At 36.5% G+C, this 26,108-nt stretch overlaps 2 protein-coding genes across 17 annotated transcripts; both read right to left on the bottom strand.

Moving 5' to 3' along the window:
* Positions 1-280: 280 nt before the first annotated feature.
* LOC121251658 (pre-mRNA-processing factor 39-like) lies at positions 281-19,355 on the bottom strand. Of its 15 annotated transcripts, none has more exons than XM_041150966.1 (14): positions 19,255-19,355; positions 16,404-16,855; positions 13,772-13,881; positions 12,244-12,473; positions 11,473-11,640; positions 10,677-11,043; positions 10,029-10,172; positions 9,139-9,291; positions 8,949-9,065; positions 4,219-4,299; positions 3,963-4,112; positions 2,829-3,128; positions 1,825-1,941; positions 281-575 (listed from the first exon to the last, which is right to left on the bottom strand). In XM_041150966.1, exons 2-14 carry the CDS (start codon positions 16,852-16,854, stop codon positions 471-473), a joined length of 2,493 nt encoding a protein of 830 aa, XP_041006900.1. In that variant the 5' UTR covers position 16,855; positions 19,255-19,355; the 3' UTR covers positions 281-470. The 15 variants fall into 15 exon arrangements, with proteins under 15 accessions (XP_041006900.1, XP_041006898.1, XP_041006901.1 ...); XM_041150964.1 differs by having other exon boundaries at positions 16,404-16,897; positions 19,255-19,317; XM_041150967.1 differs by having other exon boundaries at positions 19,259-19,276.
* Positions 19,356-22,668: 3,313 nt separating this feature from the next.
* Positions 22,669-24,255, bottom strand: LOC121252769 (plasmodesmata-located protein 1-like). Of its 2 annotated transcripts, none has more exons than XR_005938276.1 (2): positions 23,202-23,241; positions 22,669-22,992 (listed from the first exon to the last, which is right to left on the bottom strand). XR_005938276.1 is itself a non-coding variant. In XM_041152570.1 (2 exons), the coding sequence occupies exons 1-2, from the start codon at positions 24,174-24,176 to the stop codon at positions 22,859-22,861; spliced, it is 906 nt and encodes a 301-aa protein (XP_041008504.1). In that variant the 5' UTR covers positions 24,177-24,255; the 3' UTR covers positions 22,669-22,858. The 2 variants fall into 2 exon arrangements, 1 of the variants encoding a protein (XP_041008504.1); XM_041152570.1 differs by lacking the exon at positions 23,202-23,241 and adding an exon at positions 23,405-24,255.
* Positions 24,256-26,108: the final 1,853 nt, after the last annotated feature.

Genomic DNA, 26,108 nt, shown 5'->3' with positions numbered 1-26,108 from the left:
TCCCATAATATAGCATTAAATGATAAGTTCACAAATGAAATATAATAAATAGTCTCCAATCATCTAATACCATATCATTAGATGATGGAAAGATGATGAGAATTAAAATGATGAGTAACATTACTCATTGCCGTTCTCTTTGCAATCATCCTCACGTGAATCCGAGTCACCGCTCTGTGCTTTAGTTAGAGCACGCAACAATGTAAACAATTTAGATAAAGTGAGGGGCATCAAATATTGCAAAAAGAAATTAATACGCGCGCGCACACACCCAATATAAAATTGCCTGAAACACAGCTAAGACGGAGGCCTCTCTTCCCTTGATAGTTCTTTGTTAGCAACACCATACCCATGTCTTAAACAAAAAACCAATGGTACGGGCCAGTCTATGCAGAGACCAACAAGACAAACGAAAGAATTGATTACATATGCCAAAACCATGCCACAATTCAACAATTGACTTGGCCGCTTCAGTAGTAACTCCCATAATAGGCCTGCGGAACTGACGCGGGTTGCTGCAGTGGGGCGGCTACTACTGCAGTGGGCTGTGCATAACTTTGTTGTGGGAAAGCCTGCTGAAATTATGGGCAAACATTCAGCTGTAGAGATGATGACAAGCAACCAGAGAAAAACAACAGACTTCATAGTTATAACGTCCCAATAGAATACTCAAACCACATGACCTATACTCTAAAAGGACTATCAGTGATACAATTGGAGTTCCATTGAAACCTTATAAAGAGTAATAACTTATCATTCTCAAATAATGTGGGATTTCATACACCACCAATCTTTATCCATATCATATGAAGTATAACAATCTACTCCCTTTAAACTCCCGACGTCCTCGTCAGGCCTGTCCATTGTAGGTGGCACGGCTCAAGTCCCACATTTTTTGTTGGAATAGTTTCTGATACCATTTGTAACGCCCCAATGGAAGGCTCAAACCACATGGCCTATACTCTAAAAGAACTAGTCAATGATACAATTGGAACCCCATTGGAACCTTATAAAAAGCAAGAACTTCTCCTTCCCAAACAACGTGGAATCCCATACACCACCTACCCTTATTTATATCATATGGGATATCACAATAGTGTCTTTATACAAGCCCCAATGGGTTGTGGGGGGAAGTTATAGAGATGAAACATTTCTTAAATCCCACACAGCTGCATAAATAATGCATAAATAATTAACTATATCATGGGCGAGTCCTAAACTTGGACTTGCAGTTTCAGGTGTGGACATACTGCAAGGTATGTGGAGGTGTCACACATTACACATGAAGACAGATACCAATTTGGGTAGAAATGGATGTTCATCTGTCAAATATACGAACAAACTTGATTCTGCAGGAATCATGATGCTTTTTTGTTTGCCATGATTATTAAATACTCCAAAACAAGAGGTGAAACTCGGGTACACGAGACACAAGTTTAAATACTCATGCCTACAACAATGGCAACCTGAAGGTTGAGAGAAACCTATTCAAAGGATACAAGTCTATAACTCAACAACAATTGTGGACTAGCAATAGACCCCAACTTCTTTTGTGGAGACTTCAAAATGCACAAACTAGTTCCAATGTGGCTATAAAGAAATAATCGAAAAGAAACGACAAACAAAAACATTAAAAATATGGGTTCTCAGGCCCAAAATAAATAAATAAAAATAGGAAAAGAAAAACAAAGACAATTCCAATGCAATATCAAAAAGAGGTCGTCAAGATGTAACCCAACTTTAAAAAGTGATCAATAAGCAGCCAGCTAAAAAAAAAAATGGTAAGAATTTGATCCACAACACATGACAAGTAATACTAGGTACCTGCGCAGGATATGTAGTAGGATAAGCCCCATAAGCGGCAGTTTGTGGTGCTAATGCTGCCGTTTGTGGATTAGTGTAACTGCTTCCATAACCGCTATATGCACCATATGCAGCCTGCTGTAAGATTTAAAGGTTCTTTTTATAAATAATAGCCATAATAAATCAAGGTAGCCATTATAAAAAGAACCTTTTTTTATAACTAATAGCCATAGTAACTGCTTCCATAACCACTATATGCACTGTATGCAGCATGCTGTAAATCAAGGTCTTTAAAAAGTTTCGGATTGCAAGAAACAACCCTTTGTATGCATGTGCAAGCCGACAAAACAATGGCTATTAAAACAGCATAAGCACCTTTAATCTAGAAAAAAAGGTAGAAAAATCTCATCTTATCTTGAATGAACCAAGCACACGGTTCACATACAGTCTCCTGTATATTAAGATTGAAATTTTTGGTAAGCAGTCAAAAATTTTATTGATGAAAACAAAATGCGCAACCTAAGTGCACAAGACGTATACAAGAGAAATGCCTGATTACAAAGTGGTAAGATTAAAAATACATTCTGAACAACCAAAATTCCTGATAGATTGGGCATGTGACAATACTTTCACACATCGCTCCTTTAGATCTAGGGTAAGTCAAGATGAGTGTTGAAGAAGAAAGTTTTGGGCTCCACTAATGTCTGTTCACGATACTCAATACTTCTATTATTACTTTCCCTCCAAATACAACATATGACACAAGTAGGAACCATTTTCCACACCACGATGTGACTTACCACTCTATGTGACCTTTTCCCAATGTGGGACTAGGGTGTTACACCAAAATACTTCTTAACGAACAAAACCCATCAATGAGAAACAACGAAAACCGAACTGTGAAGTAGAAATTCTTGTGATGTGGAAAATCCAGCAAATAAGTCAAAGATTTCCCTCAACCAGCACATGATAAATAACATATATATTTATATGTACATAAATTAGTGTGAAGAAATGACATCTACCTGTTGTGTATTGCCAGGGGCCCACTGTTGAACTGGTCCTTGCGTAACTGCTGGCCAAGCTTGATGCTGCAAACCATAACCAGCTGTCCATTGGCTTTGTGCACTTGGATATGCACCCATCAAGGACTGCGCAGGTGAAGGAACAGAATAAGACCTGGCTATTTTGGCCTTATCTGATGCTAGAAAATCCTCTGCATGGCGTTTTTTCAACTCTGAAGTGCTCTGATGAGGCAAGAAAAGCTTAGCATGCCGATCCTCAGCCTTCTTGATGGATTGTACATCCCCAAAGACATTCAGAAACTGAAAAATCCAGGTAGGCACATAAGACTTTGAGGCAAGTTTCATTTCTCACAGAAAGAATATCAAGATCGGAATTGGTGTTTGTGATGCCAGAAGATATTCAACCTAGATGCAAACTAATTCCAAAACTGAAATCCTATCTTTAAAAAGTGACATTAAAAACAAGAATATACAAACTCCATTAAAACAACTAAAAAAGGGGTTAAACGATAAGAGGCTTAAGCTTGAAGAATGCATATTATCATTAATAATATACCCAACCCACCTGACCCGATCAAACTCTGTATGCAAGGTAAAAGCAAGGTAAAAGCATTGAAGCATGCAATCAACAATCAATTGGAATTTTTTATATATTCACGATTCACTGCTGGAGAGGAATTTCTGTTAACTGTCTCAATTCAAAGCTACGGAGAGAAGACAAACAAAAAATAGGTAAAAATTCCTGGTTTTTGTTTTGCTAGGAGTAACTATCACACAGGGCCCAGGCCAATAGTATACAAGCAGATTTTTTTCAGTGGTTATTCTGAAGAGATTTCTTGAATCATCACTGCTTTTTCTTTTTTCTTTTTTTAGATTGGAAATTATAGATGCACCTTAACCAGCAACATCACCCTTCATCTAATTTTACAATTAGAGGAGGTGCCTTGGAGCTATAGCTCATGTCACCCTCTACTCCATTCTTAAAATTAGTTTCTTAATGAAAAAGGGATGCTGGAAAATTGCCAACTGAAATCTTCAATAACAAACAAAATATAACCTTTCATCTTTTCCACTCAACAAGTTATATCTGGAAAGTCATAAAACTCCACTCATCTAAATGCCAAACAAATTTACCTCCAAAAAAATGCAAGAAAGCTCTTCCCTATCAGCTGGACCAGCAACATTGGGGCTCTCTAGGTCAGGAACTATGAACTTAACAACCAACGAATCTAGATAATTGATTCTCTTTGGTAAGGACTGAATTGCCTCAAAATGTATTAAAGCCTGCAGGCACCATGGAAGCAGATGCAGCATATCAGCTAAAAGAATCTTATTGAGAGAATATTGGAAAACAGTGTGCGTCTGCATGTGAGAGAGAGAGACTATAGACCTCAAGAACTGGTTTGGACGGTTGCACATGCTCAAGTGCTTGAAGTAGAATTTCCCTAGCCTTTTCATCATTACCAGAAACCTACCATTAGAATCGGGGGAATGAGAGACATCAGCTATATTATAAGGTGCGGATAAATATCTCTGATCAATAATCACTTCCACAAATGTCCAAGAATTTTGAAAACAATACGCCTATTTTTAGTAGTGTTCACTTTGATAATGACTAAAAAAACCCACAAAATCTCTGAAGTTTAAACTGCACAAGTAGTCAGCAATCAAAAGGAAAAAAAATAAAAGAATCAATCAAGCCAAAAGCATTTTTTTTATAGGTAAAAAAAAGAATTATTAATAAGAAGAGGCATAGCCCAAGTACATAGGGAGTATACAAGTGCTTACACCTAGTTAAGAGGGAGAGATAGAAACAAGAAAATCATGAAAATCTAGTCCATTACAATCTACAACACCCGCCCATAGGAACAGAATTTTAACAAAGAACAATCTAATCTCCTCCAATGTTCGCTTCTTATCTTCAAAAGTCCGATCATTCCGTTCCTTCCATAGGCACCAAAGAATACATATAGGAACCATCTTCCACACATCTGAGTTGTGGAATTCTGCCCAAATTCTTCCAGCTTACCAAGGGTTTAACCACCGTAGCAGGCATAACCCAGGCTAACTCTAATCTTATAAAGACATCATCCCATAGTGATCTAGAGACCTCACAATGTAGTAGAGATGATCCACAGTCTCACTGTTCTTTCTGCACATACAGCACCAGTCCACAACAATCATCCAGCGTTTCCGTAGGTTATCCATGGTCAAAATCTTGCCCAAAGAGGCTGTCCAAGTGAAAAAGTTCGCCTTAAGAGGCGCCTTGTTTCTCCAAATACTTCTCCATGGGAAACTATTGTGTTGCGGATTGATGAGGGTCTTATAGAAGGAGCGGACTGAGAAAGCACCTTTTCTAACGGGTGTCCACCACAACTTATCAATTTCCTGGGTGCTCAATCTCATGGCATACAAAGTTCTGAAGAAATCAGCAAAGCTGTCCACTTCCCAATCATGTGCTGCTCTCAAAAAATTCACGTTCCATTGGATTAAGCCTCCGGACATCTCCATTAGATCCACTACTGATGCTTCATGATCACACGCAATTCTGGAAAAAGTATGGAATGTGTCCTTAAGGGCCTGTTCTCCACACATAAATCATGCTAAATTTTATTCTAGATCCGTCACCCATCACAATTCTAGTGTGTCAAGCAAACACCCCCCCAACCTCTCCATATGGGCTTCCAAACTCCCACACCATATGCCCCTTGTACCTCCCTAGTACTCCAAACTCCCACACCAACTGGACTGCCATTCACCAAAACCGAGAACCTCGCCGTCAAGATGCAATATCTGATCCATGAGCACCATCTCTCCCCAAATCCACACCTCTCAAGCAAATATAGTAAGAAGTCCTAGTTAACGTGATCATAAGCCTTCTTCATATCCAATTTGCATAGAACATCCAGTTCTCCTGATTTTAATCTGCTATATGGACATTCATTAGTGATTAGCACTGGATCCAATATTAGTCTTCCCTTTAGAAAGGCGTTTTGGGGTCTCAAAATAATCCTCCCCAATACCTCCCCCCAAGCGGCTTGCTTAAGACCTTGGAGATAATCTTATACACCCCATTCACAAGACTAATAGACCGAAAATCTTTAATATTCAAAGCGCCGACCTTCTTGGGAATAAGCGCAATAAAAGTAGCATTGAGACTTTTCTCGAACTTGCCAAATGAGAAAAATTCTTGGAAAACCTTCATCAAATCATCCTTCACCACCTCCCAGCAGGATTGGAAAAATCCTATAGAGAAACCGTCAGGACCAGGTGCTTTGTCTTTGATCATCTTTCTTACCACTTCAGACACCTGTGTCTCATCGAAAGGCCTCCCCAGCCAGGCAACTCTTTAATGTTCAATGGTTTCAAATGCTAATCCATCGAGTTTTGGCTGTCACACCACCTGCTCAGTAAGTAATTGTTAAAAAGAAACAGCAACAAGCTCTTGAATCATTGGAAGCTCCATTGACACAGCACCTTCAATATTTAACATCTCAATGTTGTTAGTCCTCCCATGTGTATTGGCCACTCTATGGAAAAACTTTGTACTTCCATCTACTTTTAGCCACAATGCTCAAGATTCTTGGCGCCATCGAATCTCCTCCAATAAGATAATTCACTCAAGTGCTAGAACTCATTCTGTCTTCCGCAAGAGTTCCTCCATAAATAGTGGCCGACTCTCCTTAACCCTACTATCTCTTGTAACTCCTCCATTAGAGGAATAATGCTAGTTAGCCCCATCATTTTGCCCCCTCAAAGTAACTAGTGTATTTGAATTTTTTTTTTTTTGAAATGGTTAAAAATGTTACCGCTGGTGCATCGGTGTATTTTTTTTTTCTTTAACATTAAAAAAATCAAAATCAAAATCAAAAACACACAAAAAACATAAAATCCTCAATGTAATCATCTTCCACATTGGATCCAATAAAAGTCTTCCCCAATGCAAAAGCCCACATAAAATCATCTTCCACATTTTTAAAAGAACATGCCACTGTATAATCCCCAATGTAATCTCCAATTTGTTTTATCCAAAGTCACTTATTTTCCTCATTAAGCCCTCAGACATTCCACGACATAATCTTTGGCTTCATAAAGAAATTTTCGACCCCCTCCCTTTGGATTTTCCTTTGCTTAAGCTGCAAAATAGATCATGTCAATCTATTTAGCTCCCTCTGCTTTTTGGAACACGACTTCTCAGACTGAGCATGTTCTTCTTCAATGGTTGTGAGCAATGCCATAAATCGTTCCTCAAAACCTTCACACTCAATCCCCACACAGTGTTGAATTTCCTTCACCTTAAGTAGCATCCAGTCAGAGGAAACCGATCTAGGTTGACACAGCGGCAAAGACTTTTAAGGGAATGGGTTCATCTGCCTCTATACCCTCCCTTGGTGCCCACTGCAATTCCATCAAGTCCCCCATTTCTCGTTTAGAAAATAGAGACCTACCCTCCCAGTCTTGGTCCTCATTTGTAACTATCAGCATTCGTAGGTAGCGATCAGCATCCGCAGTTCCTTCTCCAGAGGTGTTGCTCCCTGAAACTCCAGTGAGAGATTCCATGCAGTCCATCGTCAGTTTCTGTCCATTCTAGGCCAAGGACCCAATGTCAGACGTTATCGCAGCACTCCCCTCCATAACACTCCTGATAGGCTACAATTCCTTCAGGAGAGGTGAGGCCCCTTGAAATTCCTTCGCTAGACATCCCCTACACTCCATTGTCACCTTTTGTCCACTCGAAGCCAAAGAACCACGATCGGACGGTGAGTTTTCAATTTGACTCTTTTGTGGTTGTTACCAACTATGCCAACAATTCCTCCCTCTACACTTTTTCTCCATTTGATTCACATGCAGCGTTACGTTGGCCTGTTGCGAGTCAATCTGGAGCTTTTCCGGCGTGGGTGGTTGGTTGCTAGCAGCCGATGGCCCTACTTTTCCACGTTAGCCATAGACCCCCCACACGGATCGAGATATATCGAGGCCCGTCTCGATCTTATCTTTCCCTTTGTCTCAGCCCCTTACTCGATGCCCAATATGGGGCCCATGTGGTGGCCCAATAGTGGCCCACGAATTTTTGTTTTCCCTTAGCCCCATCAAAGCTCAATGGTGGGTTGTGACATTGAGCCCTTTGAATGGCTTCCTCATTTGGTTCCCCCGGGCCCCTATCCGAGAACATCACACCCAAGCTCGTACCGTTTCCTTTATCTACAATTCAAATTAAACCATTCACTTTCTCCTGCAAATCATCCAACTGCATTTTCATTCCCTATAATGTACGATGGACATCCCCCTCTACCATACTTCGATTGGGCCTAACACCACCACCTCCTTTCAACTAAGCAGCAAGTGGGCCTGCAGTGCATTGTACCTTCATCGTGCCTAACACTCTCGCTAGTGGTAAATCCGTATAATCTCCTCCTCCCCTGTTCTGAGTTGGGTCCAATACTGTTTTAGCACCTCCTTGTAGGAACCAAAGCCAAGTTCCTACCTCCATAACTTTCCTCCATTCGGCCAGAGCCCATCCCTCTGTTGTGCCCTACGTTACCTCCAACCACCAAATTTTCTCGAACTTCTCGTCTAATGCCCGATAATCTCTTCCACCCCCTACCTTCCCTTTCTTTCGGCATGAATAAAAAAACTTTGTCTGCCACCAACTCCATATTCCACTAGTTCCATAAAACGCCCATGCACATTAGAACATCTATGGGCTATAAAGCTTCTATTACCATCCCTTAGAGAGGCAAAAAACTCCTTTTTATCGCATGATGCACAGCCCTCCAGCAATCTGATGACCCACTTGACCGTATACAGCCCCAGAGACAGCTCCTTCGATACTTTGCAGCTCTCCTCAGTGATATGAATGAAGTTGCCTACCGCCATGACTGTAAAAGTTTTAGATTCTAACACAATCTGCTTCAAAGTATCCATGCTTCTAAATCGCCACAAGTGTGGACAATTTGTTACTCATCCAAACTTGAAGTTACAAACACCCGTCCTGCTCTCATTCAAAAACCCAAAAAGTGGATTTTCCAGCAAAAAGACCTGATCTAATTCTGCACCAAAAACATTATACCTGTACACTACAGAAAACACACAAACAGGCAAACATGTTGCCCAACCTACCATGTATACAAACCGAGAATATTGTGCATACAACATCGGTAATGTCTGCGAATGTTCTTTTCCTTTTTCAATAGCAATGGCCTGTTCGTACAATGAGTAGGCATCTTCCAGATTCCCCTGCAATAAAAGAGAAATGAGGCTAAAAAAATGTAACATGATTATCTTAAACAATGTTCTTAACCCAACATACCAGCCGATATTCCATATTTGCATGCTTAATAATTGCTTCAATGAGACCAGGAGAGATTTCAGTATGAACAAGTTGATAGGCAGCTTGAGAACCAGGTATATCCCCAATTTGCTCCTTAAACCGAGCAGCAAAAAGGTGAATCTCTGGTTGTCTCTGTTATAATTTTGGCAGAAAAAAAAATGAAATCATATATAATGTAATTAAATTTAGAAAAGAGAGAAGGGATAGATAACTGTGTTATCTCATGGCTTAATGCTGACATTGGAAGCTGAAAAGACACGGCAATGTAAGCTCGTTTGCAAACAATCTAATCTATTCATTATCTATAATCAAAAGATAATACCAGTTCTTGAAAGGCCAACATAAATACACACAAACACACACACACACACACACATCTGATGGCCGAAAAGGTCTTCTAACCCACAGTCTATTCATATGAATAACAAAGAAAGGGAAAAGGAACCAATATGTCGTCCATCCTTACACTGCTTGCTTGAAGGGATTGAAGTAGGGATAGGAAAGGGTAGGAGGAAGCAATGACAGAAGGGAAATTGATTTGTTAAGTAGGTGGACTTAAGGGCACGGGAAGTATGGAGGAGGGAGAGACATAACTAGTGCAGACCCACCAAAACCAATTCGCCCAACAGCAGGACAATTGTAAAAGGGATAGCTATAAGCTAGCTTCTTATAAAAGTTGTTAAATTTCAGCTTTATTCTATCTTAAACCACTTAAGTAGTGGCATAAAGGTAAAACTACATATCATGTTTTTTAATAAGTAAAGGTAATCCTTCCCTCCTACCAAACAACAGGTAGGGAAGTGAGCTTCCCTTTTTTCACTTCTCTCCCAATGTCTCAATGAAGAATATTCTTATAAAAAATATGCTACCTTGACAAACACTTGAGATGCACGAGCAAGTGCATTATTTGCGAGATCCAACATTCCACTAGCTTCCATGCATAAAACATAACGCATCCAATACTCAGGATAATTGGCACATGCAATCAAACATCTTTCATATAACTTGACCACCTGATTCACATGGAAGAAAAATGAACGAATATCATACTCTGTCAGTAGAACACAGAGGCCCCTCAAAAATAAGGGAGGGACCCTCTTTGTCTGACAGGACAGGTGATTAACAACATAAGGACACCTGCATGCATAGCATTAGAACTTTGAAAAGAATAAAATTTACAATACAAGCACATCATCAACCCGGTCCATCCACTGACAAACGAGGGTTTGAAGTACTTAACCTTAAAGAAACCAATACTATGGGCCAGACCATTAATATGTTCATTTACTCATCAAAATTAAAAAAATAATAATAATAAAAAAAAAAAAAAAAAAAAACCAAATTGAAGGCACATGCTTTGGTCTCAGTTCAATTTCCCATTAAAAAAGTTGTTTCATCCAATGGTTTAACCAATAATACAATGGGGCAGCAGATATTATTTAACTGTGACTCAATATCTACGAGAAGGACAACAAAACTACAAACCAGAGAAACAGAAAGCACGTAAACTCAAATACCTTGTTAAAGTCACCTTCCCTTTCCATAAAATCCAAATAGCTATGCCAATTTTCAAGCTCTGCAACATTTAGAGGCCGCACATGAAAGTAGGGTCTCCTAATTGCTGTTTCAAAACCAATGATCTTAGAATCGAACTCTTTAGCCTTCTTATACATCTCTTCTCTGATGGCGATATACTTCTGCAACTCCTCTGCCTCCGTTAAGCCAGCACTTACAGGTTTAGGAGATTGTTCCGTAGCATCAGGATGAACCTCTCCCTCATTGGCTTGGACACTAGCCTCTGAAAGTGCTGCTGCTGCAGCAGCAGCAGCTTCCTCAGCAGTCCTTAATTCAGACAAAGGTCGACTTCCAGCTAACTCCTTGAAGCTGTAGCACCATTAGCATCAGGAATGTAAATAACACTTCAAAAAGGAAATATTGTGTGTATCATGGGCTCCTAAGAGAGGTATGAATATGTTGTAATCAAGCCACGTATATGGAAGATTACAACATCAGCAATTGTGAACAGGCAGGTTATGTTCATAAATCCGAGTTTGGTATCAATTGCAAATATTAGTGAACCGAGAAAAAAATACATTTCAGGAGTGAGGAAAACAGTGCTTTATCTGACCAGAAAATATACAGAATCTCCTCCAAAAACATCCAACCACCCTAAATTTGCTGAATGCGGCACCAAACATACGTAAAAGCTTTCCATGAAACATAAAGCAAACTCAAGGAACCAAAGCCAACTCTAAGCAATACAAGTTCGACAAATAAATATAAAAAGCAATGTACAAGGATTCAGGGAATCACCTGTTAAAATAGCGATCCAATTGCTGATTTGGATACTCCAAAATCCTGGTGTAAATCATAGCAAGACGGCCCCACTCTTGCTGCATGTACTCATATTCGATGTATTTATCCCAAAGTGTGAATGACAGGTAATCTGTTCCAACATAAGCTAATCCTCGTTCAAAGAGCCTGAAACACCATATAAATAACTGTCATTCTACAAGTATGAACACCAATTCATTTAACCCAAGCACATCCATAAATGGTTGCAGTGTCAGAACGTCAAGGAGAAGAAACAATTCATTGTTAACAGCATATCACTTCCAAACGCTGCATTTACCTTCCTGAAAAAAAATCATACTTATGTTCGTGAAATGGAGCAGTGATAGAGGCCATCTTAGCCCTTAACCTGACGAGATCTTCCCAGCAGCAATTTGCATATTGATGAACCTCAGCGTCAAAGTTAAAGATAGCCATATTTCAATGACAACTATATGACTACGGCACAGGCTTTTGGAGAGAAAGGAGACAAAAGAAAGGGTATATGAGGCCAAAAAACTGAATAAGAACCCAAAACAGCTACACCTTTACAATAGCATCAAATCAATGCTTTGCACATTAGAAAAAAGCATTTCTGTAGTGCATTCTCATCAAACCTTTCCGCCATAAATGTGGAGAATCACTGTTGCAGGCATACTGAAATGATGTTAGCAGCAATAAACACTATAGCCATGCAATAACGATCTACCAATGTCGATTAAGAAAAAAATAAGCCAAACCAAAATATATTACCTACGGATGGTTTCTGGATCCCCGTATGTGCTAATGGCAAATATACAATAATGCAACCAAATATCCACCGAATATGTCACTCCTTGTACTGCCCGTTCATAAACCTCCACTACTTTCTCAACAGAGCCTAGATGAGCCTCATGGTCTGCATACTTTTTCCAATAACCATAACACAAAGGAAATTCTGCCACAAAAGCATCATAAGCTTTTCGGATTTTCAAAATGTTCTCCTGCACCAGGCAGAGATGAAGATGTTATTTCCACCGGGAAATAATAAATCATAGGGCAATAACGTCAAAAACAAAAGTCTGAAGACAACCAGAAACAGAAGATGCTTATCACTCTGAAAAATTATATCATGAGAATTCTCATGAAAAACGTACACAACTTAATTCTAAAAATAATAACAAAAACTTCAAAAATAAACCATGTCTTACCCATCCACCGGTATGCATATAATGCAAACTGTAAACCCCAAAAAAGAAGCCCATCTAAACAAAGGCAAACCTAAATTTAACAACATTCAAACACTTTCAAATAAGATTTGTGCGGTGAACAGCAGGAACAGCCCCATAAGACTTCCTGATTAAAGAACGATGGCATTTTAATGACACTGGACAATGGAACATTACTTTCATCCGAACAGCACCCCAAGATTGGGAAATGGAGATGTTTTCCTCTTTTTTTCAATATCTTGTATTCTAGAGGATGGGAGGAGGTGTAGAGGATAGCATATCATGTGTTCCATAAAGGAAAACGAAGTTTCAATGCTCAAAGGTTCTACCCCTTTCACATTCCATGTAAATAGAGTTTTTTATCAAACAAAAGGGTGAGAACATACTAAGACATAAGCTTCTAAGGAAAGTAAAGTAGAAAGGTTTCTAAAAGCCATAAGTACATATCTATTCCTATTACAAAAATGCATATGAAAGCAAAAAGCGTGTATCTCAGGTAACTTGCTAATAGACACTTAGATCTTCACCAACTAGTTAATGTAAGGCACTAGGCAAGTAAAGAGAATACAGACCATCTTTTTATACCTTGTTCCAAAACTAGCATGCATACTTTTTTGACAGGAAAACCATAGATCTTCCAAAACTTTTTTTTTATAAATAAGAGTTTTCTGTGATAAGTAAAATCTTCCAAAACTAGCATGTATATTAAACAAGCACATTAAAGTTAACAGCCAACTTGTTGAGAACGTCTCGTCACACAATTTCTTTTATGATGAGATATCCCTAATATGCAAACACATGATTTTACCCAGTTAAACCCATTACCCGTGTAATGTGTCCCCATCGTACAAATCAAGTAAATCATCAGCCTTTAATTGATAAGACGTGGGCCATAGAAATTGTTTGCACCCAAGAGTTTGAACCTTAGACATGGAGTGAGCATACCACCAAGCCCAAGGCCCTTACCACCCCTAGGGTTAATTTCATCAAACCAAATAACAAATAGAAAACAGATAAAGATTGGTATAATCAACAAAGTGAATCATCATAAATGCAAGAAAATGCAAACATACCTGCGCCACCTTCTCGGTCTCTTCAATTAGGGAAGTCCATGCATTAAAATCTAAAGCATTAGCCCTCACAATGTTCCACAGTCGATCTTCTTCAGCAGACACAGCTGGTACTACGAATAAAAAGGAAAAGGATTAAATACAATTAAGAAATTATTCATTTAACTCTACATAGAGATTTAGCAAGAATATAAGTATAGCAGAGGACACATTAAGGGGATGTTTGGCAACTGAAATCCCCTCTAAAGTCGGGATTTTTCAGTTAAAGATGTTTCCATTCCGAGGCATACAACACTTGTAGCATAAAAACCCCTCAAGTTGTCTAAAAACACAAAAACTTAAAAAAACAACCTCCAAATAATATTCTCGTAGCGAATGTTCTTGTATTGAATGGGGATAATGACTTTCTTTTAGCTTTTCCTAGCTCTTAGCTTGTATTTAGGTGTTTCCGCTTGTATACTTCCTGTATACTTGGGCTATGCTTATTTACTTGTCATAATAAAACTTCTTATTAAAAAAAAACAGCAGGCACCAACATGACCACCATGAGAGGCCCAGATTGGGCCACCATGGTGGCAAAAAAATTCTACCGATGGGCCGCCCAAGTTTATTTGGCCACCACAAGTTGCTCAATCTGGGCCACCCATGGTGGTTGACAGGTTGTACTCTTTTTTCTTTTCTTTTTTTTTCCCTTTTTAAACTTATATATCATATCATCCCATAAACTTCTCTAAAAAAATTTTACATCCAAACATAATTTCAATGGGTCCCAACCACTTTTAAGAACTCCAACAAAACAATCTCTAAAAAAGTTTTTACAACTATTATAAACACTTTACACTATTCATGAAAGCTTCTTGCATCCAAACATCACCAAATAGGAAGAAGCAATATGATGTTTGGAGTTTGGAATTTGGAACATCGCCTAAAGCAAAATCACATCATGAGTCTAAAGAGTATCCGGGCATCTATGATGTCTAAGCAATGTCATATAGAATAAAAACCCAAGGAAGCTCAAGCCACATTTGGGCCTATTCTCCAAAAGGAGTAATCAATGTTACAATTGGAGCCCTTTGGAATTATTATAAAGGACAAGAATTCTTCCTTCTCAACCAATGTGGGATCCCATTCACTACTATCCATACTAAATCCACCTTATTACAATCTCCCCCCTTCAATCTCTAAGTCCTTGTCAGGCCATACCATATTAAAAAACTATTTGAACAGAAAAACAAAAGAAACCCAAAACTCAAAAAACAAAAAACAAAAAACAAAAAAACAAGACATTTAAACAACTAAAACTAAAAATTAGAATAATTAAAATTAAAAAATAAAAAGTTCACTTGTGGCAATGTGGTGTGACCACCAAACCACGCGGGGGAGCCTACCGGTGGGCCTCCACCCACACAAGGGATAATTTCAATCCACCAAATGTAGTGGATGCCTCCATCCTACATGTTGTTGGATACGAGCCACACAACCCCCCCCCCCCCCCCACACACACACACACACACACAATGGCGGACAGCCAAAATCCAGCCTTACACAGTGCAGACCAACACTTGCCACGAGTAAAGGGGCTTACCCCTCCCATCTAATATTTTTATTTCATTTTCATTTTTGTTATGTAGTTGAATATTTGTTTTTGTTTCTAATTTTTAGTTTTAGTTTTTTTTTTTTAAATCTTAGTTTTACCTCATTTAATTTTAGTTTTTGGTTTTAATTTTTAATTTTTCAAATAGTTTTTTACGATGGCAATTTAATAACCATACTGTCAATTGTTTTTTGTGCTGGCACAGCATAATATTAATTTCATTAATGTCATGTGGACAGAAGATCATTTTGGTTTAAAATGAAAAACCTATGGATTTAATTGATGTCTTCTTAAAATCTAATGAGTGTTTTGCCAAAATTACAAAACCCATGGACCAAATGAGTTTTCTTTTTTTTTTAATGTCAGGGAACCTCTCCAAGGCAGGGCCCTTCAGACCCACCCCTGCAAAGTAAACCCTGGTCCCGTGCATCGCACCCTCGAAAGTTTCCCTACACAAAACTGGTTAAATCACTGGCTTTTCACCAGGGGTGTGGCCCCAAAGGATTGTTTGCACCCATGAGGTGGTCAACCCAAAAATGGTGAATTCAACTATAGAAAAGGCAAGTTCAAATTAAAAGTTAATAACGTCAAGTTAATTGAGTCAATTGATTGATACTTTTTTTTATAAGCATTGATTGATTAGTACATTTTTTAAGGTATATTAATACTTTAGCTCCAATATACTTAAGGACTGTCCAAAAAAGGAAAGCACCCCATATACATTAGAATAGTGAGAGTATGTACTTCCCATGTAATAAAATAATGACGACAAAAAAGCCTTAAAAGGATCGTGATACCGCGCATGGTTCAAATCCATACACACATTGACATAACCATGTTTTCAACCCAAACAATAAATATAGGGTTTTGTTTCCAGCACTAAACTACAATTCAAACCACAATAAAATGTTGTTATAAATAGTATCTATGATGTACTGGAAACAGCTTTTAAATGCTGAATAATATACATTCTAAAACTGCCCAAATAATAAAACCACATCATCACACACACGTATAGAAAGTGCAAACGGAAAAACATACCAAAACCATCGAACTGTTGCTCATCCGCAGATCTACCTACATGATCTGAAACATGTCCATTCTCAACTCTTATACCATCAGTACCATTCAGAGATGATATATTACCACCAGCTTGAGAGAATTCTGTTGCAGCATTTTCCAGATCAGTGACTTTCTCACTAGTATTAGCAACTTCAGCAGCTAGGTTAGCTTCAGATGTTGTAATCACATGTGCTTCTTGTATATTGGGATCAGGATCTGTACTATGTACATTTCCATCTCCCAAATCAGAACCGCCACAAACAGTAGAACTTATATCAGCCGGTGCAGTAGATGCAGAAAAAACCCCAGTAGCTTCAGAGGGGGAAGCCCCAGTGTTTGGAACAACATTTGAGCTGGCATCAGAATAGCCAGTGGATGTATAGTCCATCATGGCAGAAGGCTCAGATATGACTGTTTCGCTGTCTCCCATGCTTTGATGCACAGACTATTAGTTGTTAGCATACATTGCAAGACTGCCAAAAATAACATAAAGCTGTAATTTCTTAACAATTTTAAAGACAAATGCGCCCCTATTGCATGTTTTTGCTTCAATTCTTCCCTCTTTGTTTTTTCAAAAAAAAAACTATGGCAATCCAAAAAACATTTATCAACCAGTAACCATATTAAAAATTAACTCAGAAGGTATAAGGATGTTGTGGGAGGCGGCAGCTAAGAAGGTGAGGGGCAAACAAAACTGGTTCATGGGATATGCAAGTATTAAATCAAATAAAGTAGGCCAAACCAGGGATGGGGTTTGCCTTAAGTCTGCTTACTGAGTAGCTTCAATAAAACCAAGCTTGAGCTATAATTTTAAGACTGTGACAAAAGCAACGCAAGCCCAAGGAACTCTTTACTCGGTTCTCTTTATGTTTTCACAAAAATAAAAATAAAAAATTCCTCCTCGACTCTGAATATTTTGAATTTAAACTCAAAATAAAACAAATGGAACCAATCTACAGAAACGTTTCTTTTTTTCGATCGGTAATCAACCTACAGAAACATAACAGCCAAGGCTACATAAAACTAGCACCAAAGGATCGACCAAAAAAGACTACAATAAGTAACAACAACGTGCGTGGTTCAGATCCATACACAAATTCACGTGACCGTGTTTTCAAACCAAACAATAAATATAAGGTTTCGTTTCCAACGCCAAACTATAATTCAAACCGCAACCGTCCGAAACTGAACCGAAGGACAGAGAAATGGGTAGTATGGAGCACCTAAGGAAAAGAACATGAGAAACGATGTCGTTTGCAGAGAGTTTTGGATTCGGCTCCAAAGGTTTTGTGTCGATGTTTTGTAAAATTTGCAGTAGAAGTAGGGCCTGGAATGTCGGGGAGGACGATCAATTAAATTAACAATAGAACATTATAATTAAGTTGTTAGGCCTGGCACCGATTCCGAAGGAGTCAAGAGCCAAGCTTCCGATAGACACCGAGGGAGATAAAACCCATAGAGAGAGAAATACAGAACGAAAGAGACCCATACCTCTGAAATGGAGCTCTCTCAGAGGCAATGGTGGTAGCAGTTCGGCAGACAGTGTAAGGGGTTTTTCAGTACTTTAGGGTTTGACGTTCGGAGCGGGGCTTGTGAGTGTGAAAGACGGACGGACGGAGAGACGCGTGGAAGACAGAAGAGGTGGTTATAATACCTACGTGGGTAATGCTACAGTCACCGTTCTATCTTCCCGTTTATAATTCCCGCTTGACGTGGCATGCATTTATTTTCTGAAAAATGCTAGACCCACCGTCTCCCCTTCCCGTTTTTTCTTCCCGCTTGACGTGGGCATACCACGTGTGATGCATTTTTTTTCCCCTCACTTGCCCTTTCGTGATCTTCCCCCTCCAGAGTCCATTTCGTCTTCCACCTCCAACCCATTTCTACAGACAGAATATCTTGTACGATCTCAACTAACCATGTCAAGGCTAGGACAGATTTCATCTTTTCCAAGGTTCTCTTGATGGTTCTCAGAATGCTTTCCACTTACGTGGGTTCCTGAATTGCACGGCACCTCTAAACAGTGTTATTTATGGGTTTCTAAACAGAGGTTTCAGAAGGAGTTTATCCAGTTATGGAAGCTTGGCTCAGAGGTGAGGTTTTTTTCTCAAGATACGAGTTTAACAAATAGATATGAAAACGTTGGTGTTCGTGGCAAAGAGGGTGATGGGAAGTCCTTGGGCTTCCAACCATTTAGTGAACACAGGAAACGAGCAAAAGCATTGGCTGCTCACAGGAAAAAAAAAAACAGCTGCAAATTTGAATATTTCAGCCTCTAAAGATGTCGACATGATGACTTCTAGTGAACAGTTAGTGCAAGATGGGAGTAAGGATGTGAAGCTAGGATCAAATATTTCAATTTCTCCCGTTAAAAATGATAATCATAACACTGAAGTTCATGGGAAACAGAAGCAGCACTCAAGAAGCAAGAAAAACAAGGTGCATAAAGTTGCTGGTAATTATTCAGAAGCAGCAGTTGAAGCAAAAGGACCCCCAAAGTTCTTCTCAAGAAAAGACGCCAAATGCTGGGAAAAAAAAAAAAAAAAGGGAAGACGAAATGGGTAGGAAAAAAAAAAGGGGGGGAAATGGGTTGGAGGGAGAAGACGAAAGGGACTGTAGAGGGAGAAGGAAAAACGAAATGTTCTCTAGAAAGGGAAGACGAACGATAGGTGAGGGAAAAAATAAGGGTAATGCTACAGTCACCGTCCTCACAGGGGAAGATCACGAAAGGGCAAGTGAGGGAAAAAAAAAATGCATCACACGTGGTATGCCCACGTCAAGCGGGAAGAAAAAAGGGGAAGGGGAAACGGTGGGTCTAGCATTTTCCTACCAACATTAAACCGACGCCGCTTCAGCCTTCATACCCTTCATCAGTTTATCATTAACCGACGCCTTCAGCCTTCGTCAGTTTGTCATTTAACAGTTACTTTTTGAATACTACTCTCGGACTACGTGCATGGGATTATTGTAAAATATAGCTTTTACTTTTAAGATTTATTGTAAGCTTTTACTTTTAAGATTTATGTAACTTCGAGCTTACAATAATAAGTTTTATTATTATAAAATTATTTAGATAATCATATGTCTAAAATATTTTTAGATATATTGTATTTATTTGGAAAAAAATTAAAAAAATATTTTTTGAGGAATAAATAACATAAAATGGTGTTTGATTTTTCACACATCATGACTATATATTTGATGGAAATCAAATTTTATAATCAAATAATAAGGAAAATAGTTTAATAGGATTTTTAAATATAATGTAAAAAATCCATTCAACAATCCATAAGTGAAAGAGTAATACAATTACGCATAAAATTGATAGCATTTTCAATAGATATACCTCATTGTTGCATGCTTGAGTATTCTAATATTTCTTCGTCCTCCATGCTTTCAGGAGGTAGATAATCATCATCATGATGGTTTGAAATCAAGATCCTTCAATGCATGATTTATAAAAAACTATGAATAGCCATATATGCCACGATAAATTTAACTTATTTATCATAAGGAATATTTGACATATGATCCGATATCCAAATTTTAAAAAACTTGCTTTGGTATATGGTTTTTTAAATATGTCTTGATATAAAGATAATTTTCCCCCAAACATTTTCAAAAATCTCACTTAATACCTCGTTTGTTTTCAAGAAACATCTCATCTCATCTCACTTCATCATTACAACTTTCTTAAATCCCCACACAAAATAAAATAAACAATTCAACTTTTTCAAATTCCAAAACAAAAATAATATTAAAAAATATATTCTAACAATATTTTATTCAACTTTTTAACTTTAATCTCATCTCATCTCTGAAAACAAACGAGCCCGTTGTCTAGGTTTCTTTTAGTTTTTCTACAATATGTTCATACTCACACTTATTTGTTATCATTAATAAAATCTCATATTTTTATTTTTTTTACATATCATAAAAGATAATAAAATATCTTGGTCTCTTTTTATAAGCTATTTGGTAAATTTACAACTTAATATTTCTTATTTATTTATATTTTTTTCAAGTCTTTCACTAGTTAACTTATTAATTTGAATTAGTTTTGTTAGTAAGTACATATGTACTACCATCGAATTAACAATTATGAGTGAACGCAAAGATAAAACCACATAGTTAATTTTTATCATTTGTTTCAATAAGTTTCACATAATCATCTCTATCTTAACTTTTATCGCTTTTTCATATTGTTAGATTGCAAACCTATTAGTCGATGCAAGGGGTGTAAACCCAAATTCGGTGGTTTTGCATACGGATTTATAATACGGTTTGAGTACTTGGTTATAATTTGCGTGGGTGCCCGGTTTTAAAAATATTGGTATATAATTACCCAAATTGTAATCGGATATTCAAATTTATCAAAAAATATTTTAAAAATGAGAACCATGGATACAAAACAACGTCATTTTAAATATCAAAACAACATTACTTTAAATATATAAGTATTTTTTTAAAATATAACCGATTACGATATTGGGTATTAATCCAGAACTCACGTTATATAATTGTTGTGCTATGTGTGACAGCTATGATGAACATTATGTAAAAAAAAAAAAACAAGAAAACACATAAATTTAACGTGGTTCGACAGTATGTCTACATTCACATGAGTGAGAGCTAAATTTTTACTAACTGTTAAAAGTAGAGTTATATTATATGTATTTATACTAACCCTAATCGTATAAATGCATTAATTTTTTTTAATAATATCCCTATACCATACCGTGGGAGCATTGCCCCCACACTCTCAACCTATTATTCGTCCTTGGCAATAAAATAATAAATTACAAGCCCAAAAGACAAATGTTGTCATTCTGCTCAATACATTACACTCTCCTCACTCCACTCTATTTTACTCCCAACATCAACCTGCTTTCTTTATATACGTATTTCACTCAATATGAGTTGCATACTACAACAATAACCATATGTATATCCGTATATGAGTAGTTACGAAATCTGAATACTCATCTAGGTGAACCCAATTTTTCAATTTTCGAATTGAACCAACAAAAAAAAAAAAAAGACACCTGCCCTAGTCCATGTCATTACTTAGTTATTTATTAAAGGGACGATCATTTTCGTAAAAGATCAGATAACCCATTTTCATATAAAAACTCTTGAGCACTTTGATTTAACGAAGAAATTGTAAATTCAATAGAAAGTTGAACGTAGGATTAATTTCGATCCCAACCCAAGAAAAAAATGTAAAAGAAAATGGATTATGATTGTGAGTCGATGTCACTCACTGCGTACGTAATCAGTTGGTTTGATCATTAAAAAAAAAAAAAAAAATCTAATCCTAAAAAAAGATCAACATAGCTCTAACCATAATAGTGATCATGATGTTCTTATTTATTTTTTTCTCAAAGAAATGAGAGTAAGGCTGCGTTTGAATATTGAACTGAATTGAGTTAAGATGATAAAATATTATTAGAATATTATTTTTTAATATTATTATTATTTTAAGATTTGAAAAAGTTAAATTGTTTATTATATTTTGTGTTAGAATTTAAAAAAATTTTAATAATGACTTAATATAAGTTTAAGAAATAAACAGAATCTAAAAAATAAGAAGATCTCAATCCTTGATACATAGGATTGTCTGTCTTTTTCGGAGGAGAAGATTAGGGTCACTTTATCACGGTGGATGGCTGTCTATTTTGCGCACACGCAAACAAAGAGGACAAATTACAAAATAATTTAAATACAGGTTTTGCGTCATCGAATTGCTTAATTTTCCAATGTATTAGGTAACAATTTTATTGAAAATAACCTTAAGATATCATAATGTTTTCATGTCGGGCAGATCATATGCTAAGGTAGTTGAAACTTTCTTGGGATATTTTGCCGATCTTTGGGCTCAAAACTGACAAGTGGGTTTTCTTTTGAGTCCAAAATCATAAAGATTTCAAGTGACATAAGTAATGTCGGAATAGTCTACATTATATACGGCTTTTTTTACTGATATGTAAAGCACAATTCTCATTATTTATGCGATAATATTTTATTTGTAATATTTAAATTTTAAAATTTTTATTTTAAATTAAATTATGTCATGTAAATATTTTATTAAATATATTATTTATGCTAAAATATAAATTAAATCTTCCTTTAATAAATAAAAATATTATTTTGAGCAATTATACTTTTTCATTGTGGGATCTATATTTTTATAAAAGACTTGCGCAAGACTTATGCATATTTGAAACTTGCATATATCATTTTTCGTTTTAGCATTGCAATCTTCAAAACCCAACCCTTTTTATTTGGGTAAATTGTATTTCAACACTCATCTTACCCTACTCAATGATCTTTACAAAATTACGTAATTCTCCACGTCCAAACTATGCACATATATATATACAGGAAGGTAAGATCCAGGAATACTGAAGGTCATAAATTGGCAATGACGAAACTCAGCCTCCATGCTTACGACCTCCTTTCTTGATCACTGATCTAGCAAACAGGAAACAAACTATAATAAAGCCAAAAGCTGCCAAGCCTCCTACCGCAAGAGCTACTGTCCTCTGAGTCTGTCGTTGCGCACTCCCTGCACACCATTCAGACATCTATATTATTAAAAAAATATTTAAGAAAAATAAATTTATAAATGAATATAATTTAATATAAAATTATTTTTATTATAAAATAAATTTAATATAAACTTATATCAAGATCTCTCTCCCTCCCTCTCTCACCAGATATCAATCGATTTTTCAATATTTGGAGTTACAAAAGATGTGAAGAAGCAGGCCCTACCTTAACTCAAACCTGTCCATGCATAGAGTGGGAAAAAAGAAGAAGAAAGTAACAAAACACTCGGAGTCTGGTATCAATTAAAGAAGGAGATGATGATTTGTGACCTGCCAACTGGGCATTAAATAACAAACTGCCCAGATAAAAAAATAAGTGAAAAAAATAAACTAATAAAGATATTTTGAGTCGTCTCTAGCCAGCTTTACCTGATGATGATGAAGTTACGGTTGGGACACCATTTGGGTAATAGTTAAGATAGCACTTCTGGAGATACACTTGCCCGGAGGTAGAATCATCACAGTCAGCTTTGGCCCTCTCCACTGCATTCTTCACACAATCCCCACAATCATCACTGCCCAAATCGCCCTCACACTGCCCCAGCACATACACTGACTCATATCTGCCTGTGTAAAACAAACCTCCAGTACCAGCTCCACTGCTCTTAACCCCACTCTCTACCATATTCAAAGCCTTGTCCCTCTTTTGCTCAAACCCAGTTTCACTTGCTTTGGTTGATCCACAAACCTTGTACAACAATTCAGTATCGGAAACTTGTTTGAACCCAACAACCTCGTACCGCAGGTAGCACCCGTTGAGTTGAATCCTAGCTGCTATAGCTTTGCCACAGAGCTTTTCAGCCGTATCTGATATCTTGCTCACACAGCTGTAGCACTCGGGTAGCGTGAGGTCCCCTCTGCATTGAAATAGACCTGTAATGTTATTTTGATGATCTTCACCTGAGGTTGTGGTGGTGGTGGTGGCAAAGAAAGTTTTTTGTGAAGATTGTGAAACCAAAGAAGACAAAAGGGCCTTGAGGTTTTGTGAGTAAATATTCCCAGTTGGGGCTTGGAATTCTTGCTCTGCACAGCCCTTGAAAACCAAGTTTGTATAGTCAACAGCGCTTGTAACAGAGGGAAAGAACACTGAAAGCACGAGAGACATAAAAAAGAGAGAGAGAGGTGTATTGGGCAGACCCATTTGGGAGTTTCTACGCCAAACAAAGACGAGTGACGGGCGGGACAGGTATTTGGGAGTTTCTAGAGACGGGTTTTTTAGTTGAAACTTGAAGGCATGGACGAGTGTGGGGACTGGGACTGGGCTGCTTGGTGGGGTTGGGAACGTTTTGGGCTATACTTTTTGTCGCCTGTCTTAAATCTTATGGTAGCTCTAGCTCAACGCTTGTATTAATGAGCCAAAAATATAACTTCCACGAATATTTGACTAAAATATTCTGTTACAAAGTAAAAACACTATCCAAATAGGAGTATGAAAATGTGATTTTGAAATTAATGGTATATACTTTTGTGGGAAAATCAGTGATATATTTTATACAAGTTTGAAATAATCACGTAAACAAAAAAGGAAAAAAGAAAATAATAATGTTGTCATCTTTAGTTATGCTAGCAGAGTATCCTCGATGAAAAAATTAAATTCATTGAGTATTTAGTCATTAGAAAATAAAAAAGGATTACAATGGAGCAGTTACATTGAAAATAATTTTCAAATTTGAATGCTCCTATACATAAATCAAATTCTTATTTTATAAATTATTTCTCTCTCCAGCAAACCTATAGTTCTAGTTTTTGTTGAATGGATACTCTGTTCAAGTGCACGAGTTCATGGATAGTCTATCCAAATTTAATGAAAAAATATAGTTGGATGAGAATTATAGAAATTTGTAAAATATGATAAAATTAAATAAATTAATAATTAAAAAAAATTAAATATTTTTTTAATTATTAAATACTCGATATTATATAATGAATAAATAGATAATTTAATGTGGAGATTTGATGTGAATAGTCAAAGTCAAATTCATCTTATATTATTTTATTATTATATAATAAAAAATAGCTATTCTAATGTGGAGATTTATGTGAATGGAATAGTCAAAAGTTAAATTCATCTTACATTCACCAAAAGTGTACTTTAGTTTTAACTAATCTATTGAGAGTGCTATAATAATATATTTTAAGATAATTATTAGATAATTTGGGAGTATGAAATCATAGATGACTAATATAGTACTCTCATCCTATTACAAGATGTTATATAAGTATTACACCTCGTTTGGATTGAGAAATCATTTCAACTCATCTTATTTTATCTCATTATTACAAGTTTATCAAATTCTTATATAAAATATAATAAATAATTCATTTTTTTTTAAATTTCAATTCAATTTTTTCATATCTCAAAATAATAATAATATTAAAAAATAATATTCTAACAATATTTATTCAATTTTTAACTTTTATTTAAAACTATTTTATCTTATCTCACTATCTAAACAAGGGCTTAAACTTTAATAATGGCTTGCCATCTTGTCATAAGACAGAAGTATCGTGTGTCTTTACTCCAAGAGTACATAATAATTATTCTATGTTTTAAGTGATTTCATGTGTTGAATCACTTCAATGAACAGACACTTGAAATGTGTTAAATCAACAAATGTGATTGGAGATGATAAAGTATAGTTAGTAAGATCTAATAAATAATAAATTCCATATTTTTCCATTAGTTGAAGTTTTTGTGACAAATAATACTTCAAATGATATCATAATCCTGATTTTTTACTTCTCTCAATTATTAAATATTCTACGTGATGATCCTATATATTGAGAAAGAGTCTGATTTACGTATGAGAGAGAGTATTGAGATATGATAAATAATAAATCTATCCCTTTTTATTACTTTAAACTTTTGGGACAAATATTAAATTTACAATAGTGGAATAACTACATTAATTCAAAAAAAAATTATTAACAAGCCATTGTTTTATTAAATAAAAAAATCCACTGAGCTTATGAAAAGATATTTATATTTTTTAGAAAATTATGGCCTTGTTTAGTTAAGTCCAATTTCCATTTCTTTTAACTCTCAACTTCAAACAAACTTAAAATTATTTTG

This window comes from Juglans microcarpa x Juglans regia, chromosome 2S (assembly GCF_004785595.1).
Source record: "Juglans microcarpa x Juglans regia isolate MS1-56 chromosome 2S, Jm3101_v1.0, whole genome shotgun sequence".
NCBI classification, from domain to species: Eukaryota; Viridiplantae; Streptophyta; class Magnoliopsida; order Fagales; family Juglandaceae; genus Juglans; species Juglans microcarpa x Juglans regia.
This window is presented reverse-complemented; position numbering and strand designations above follow the sequence as displayed.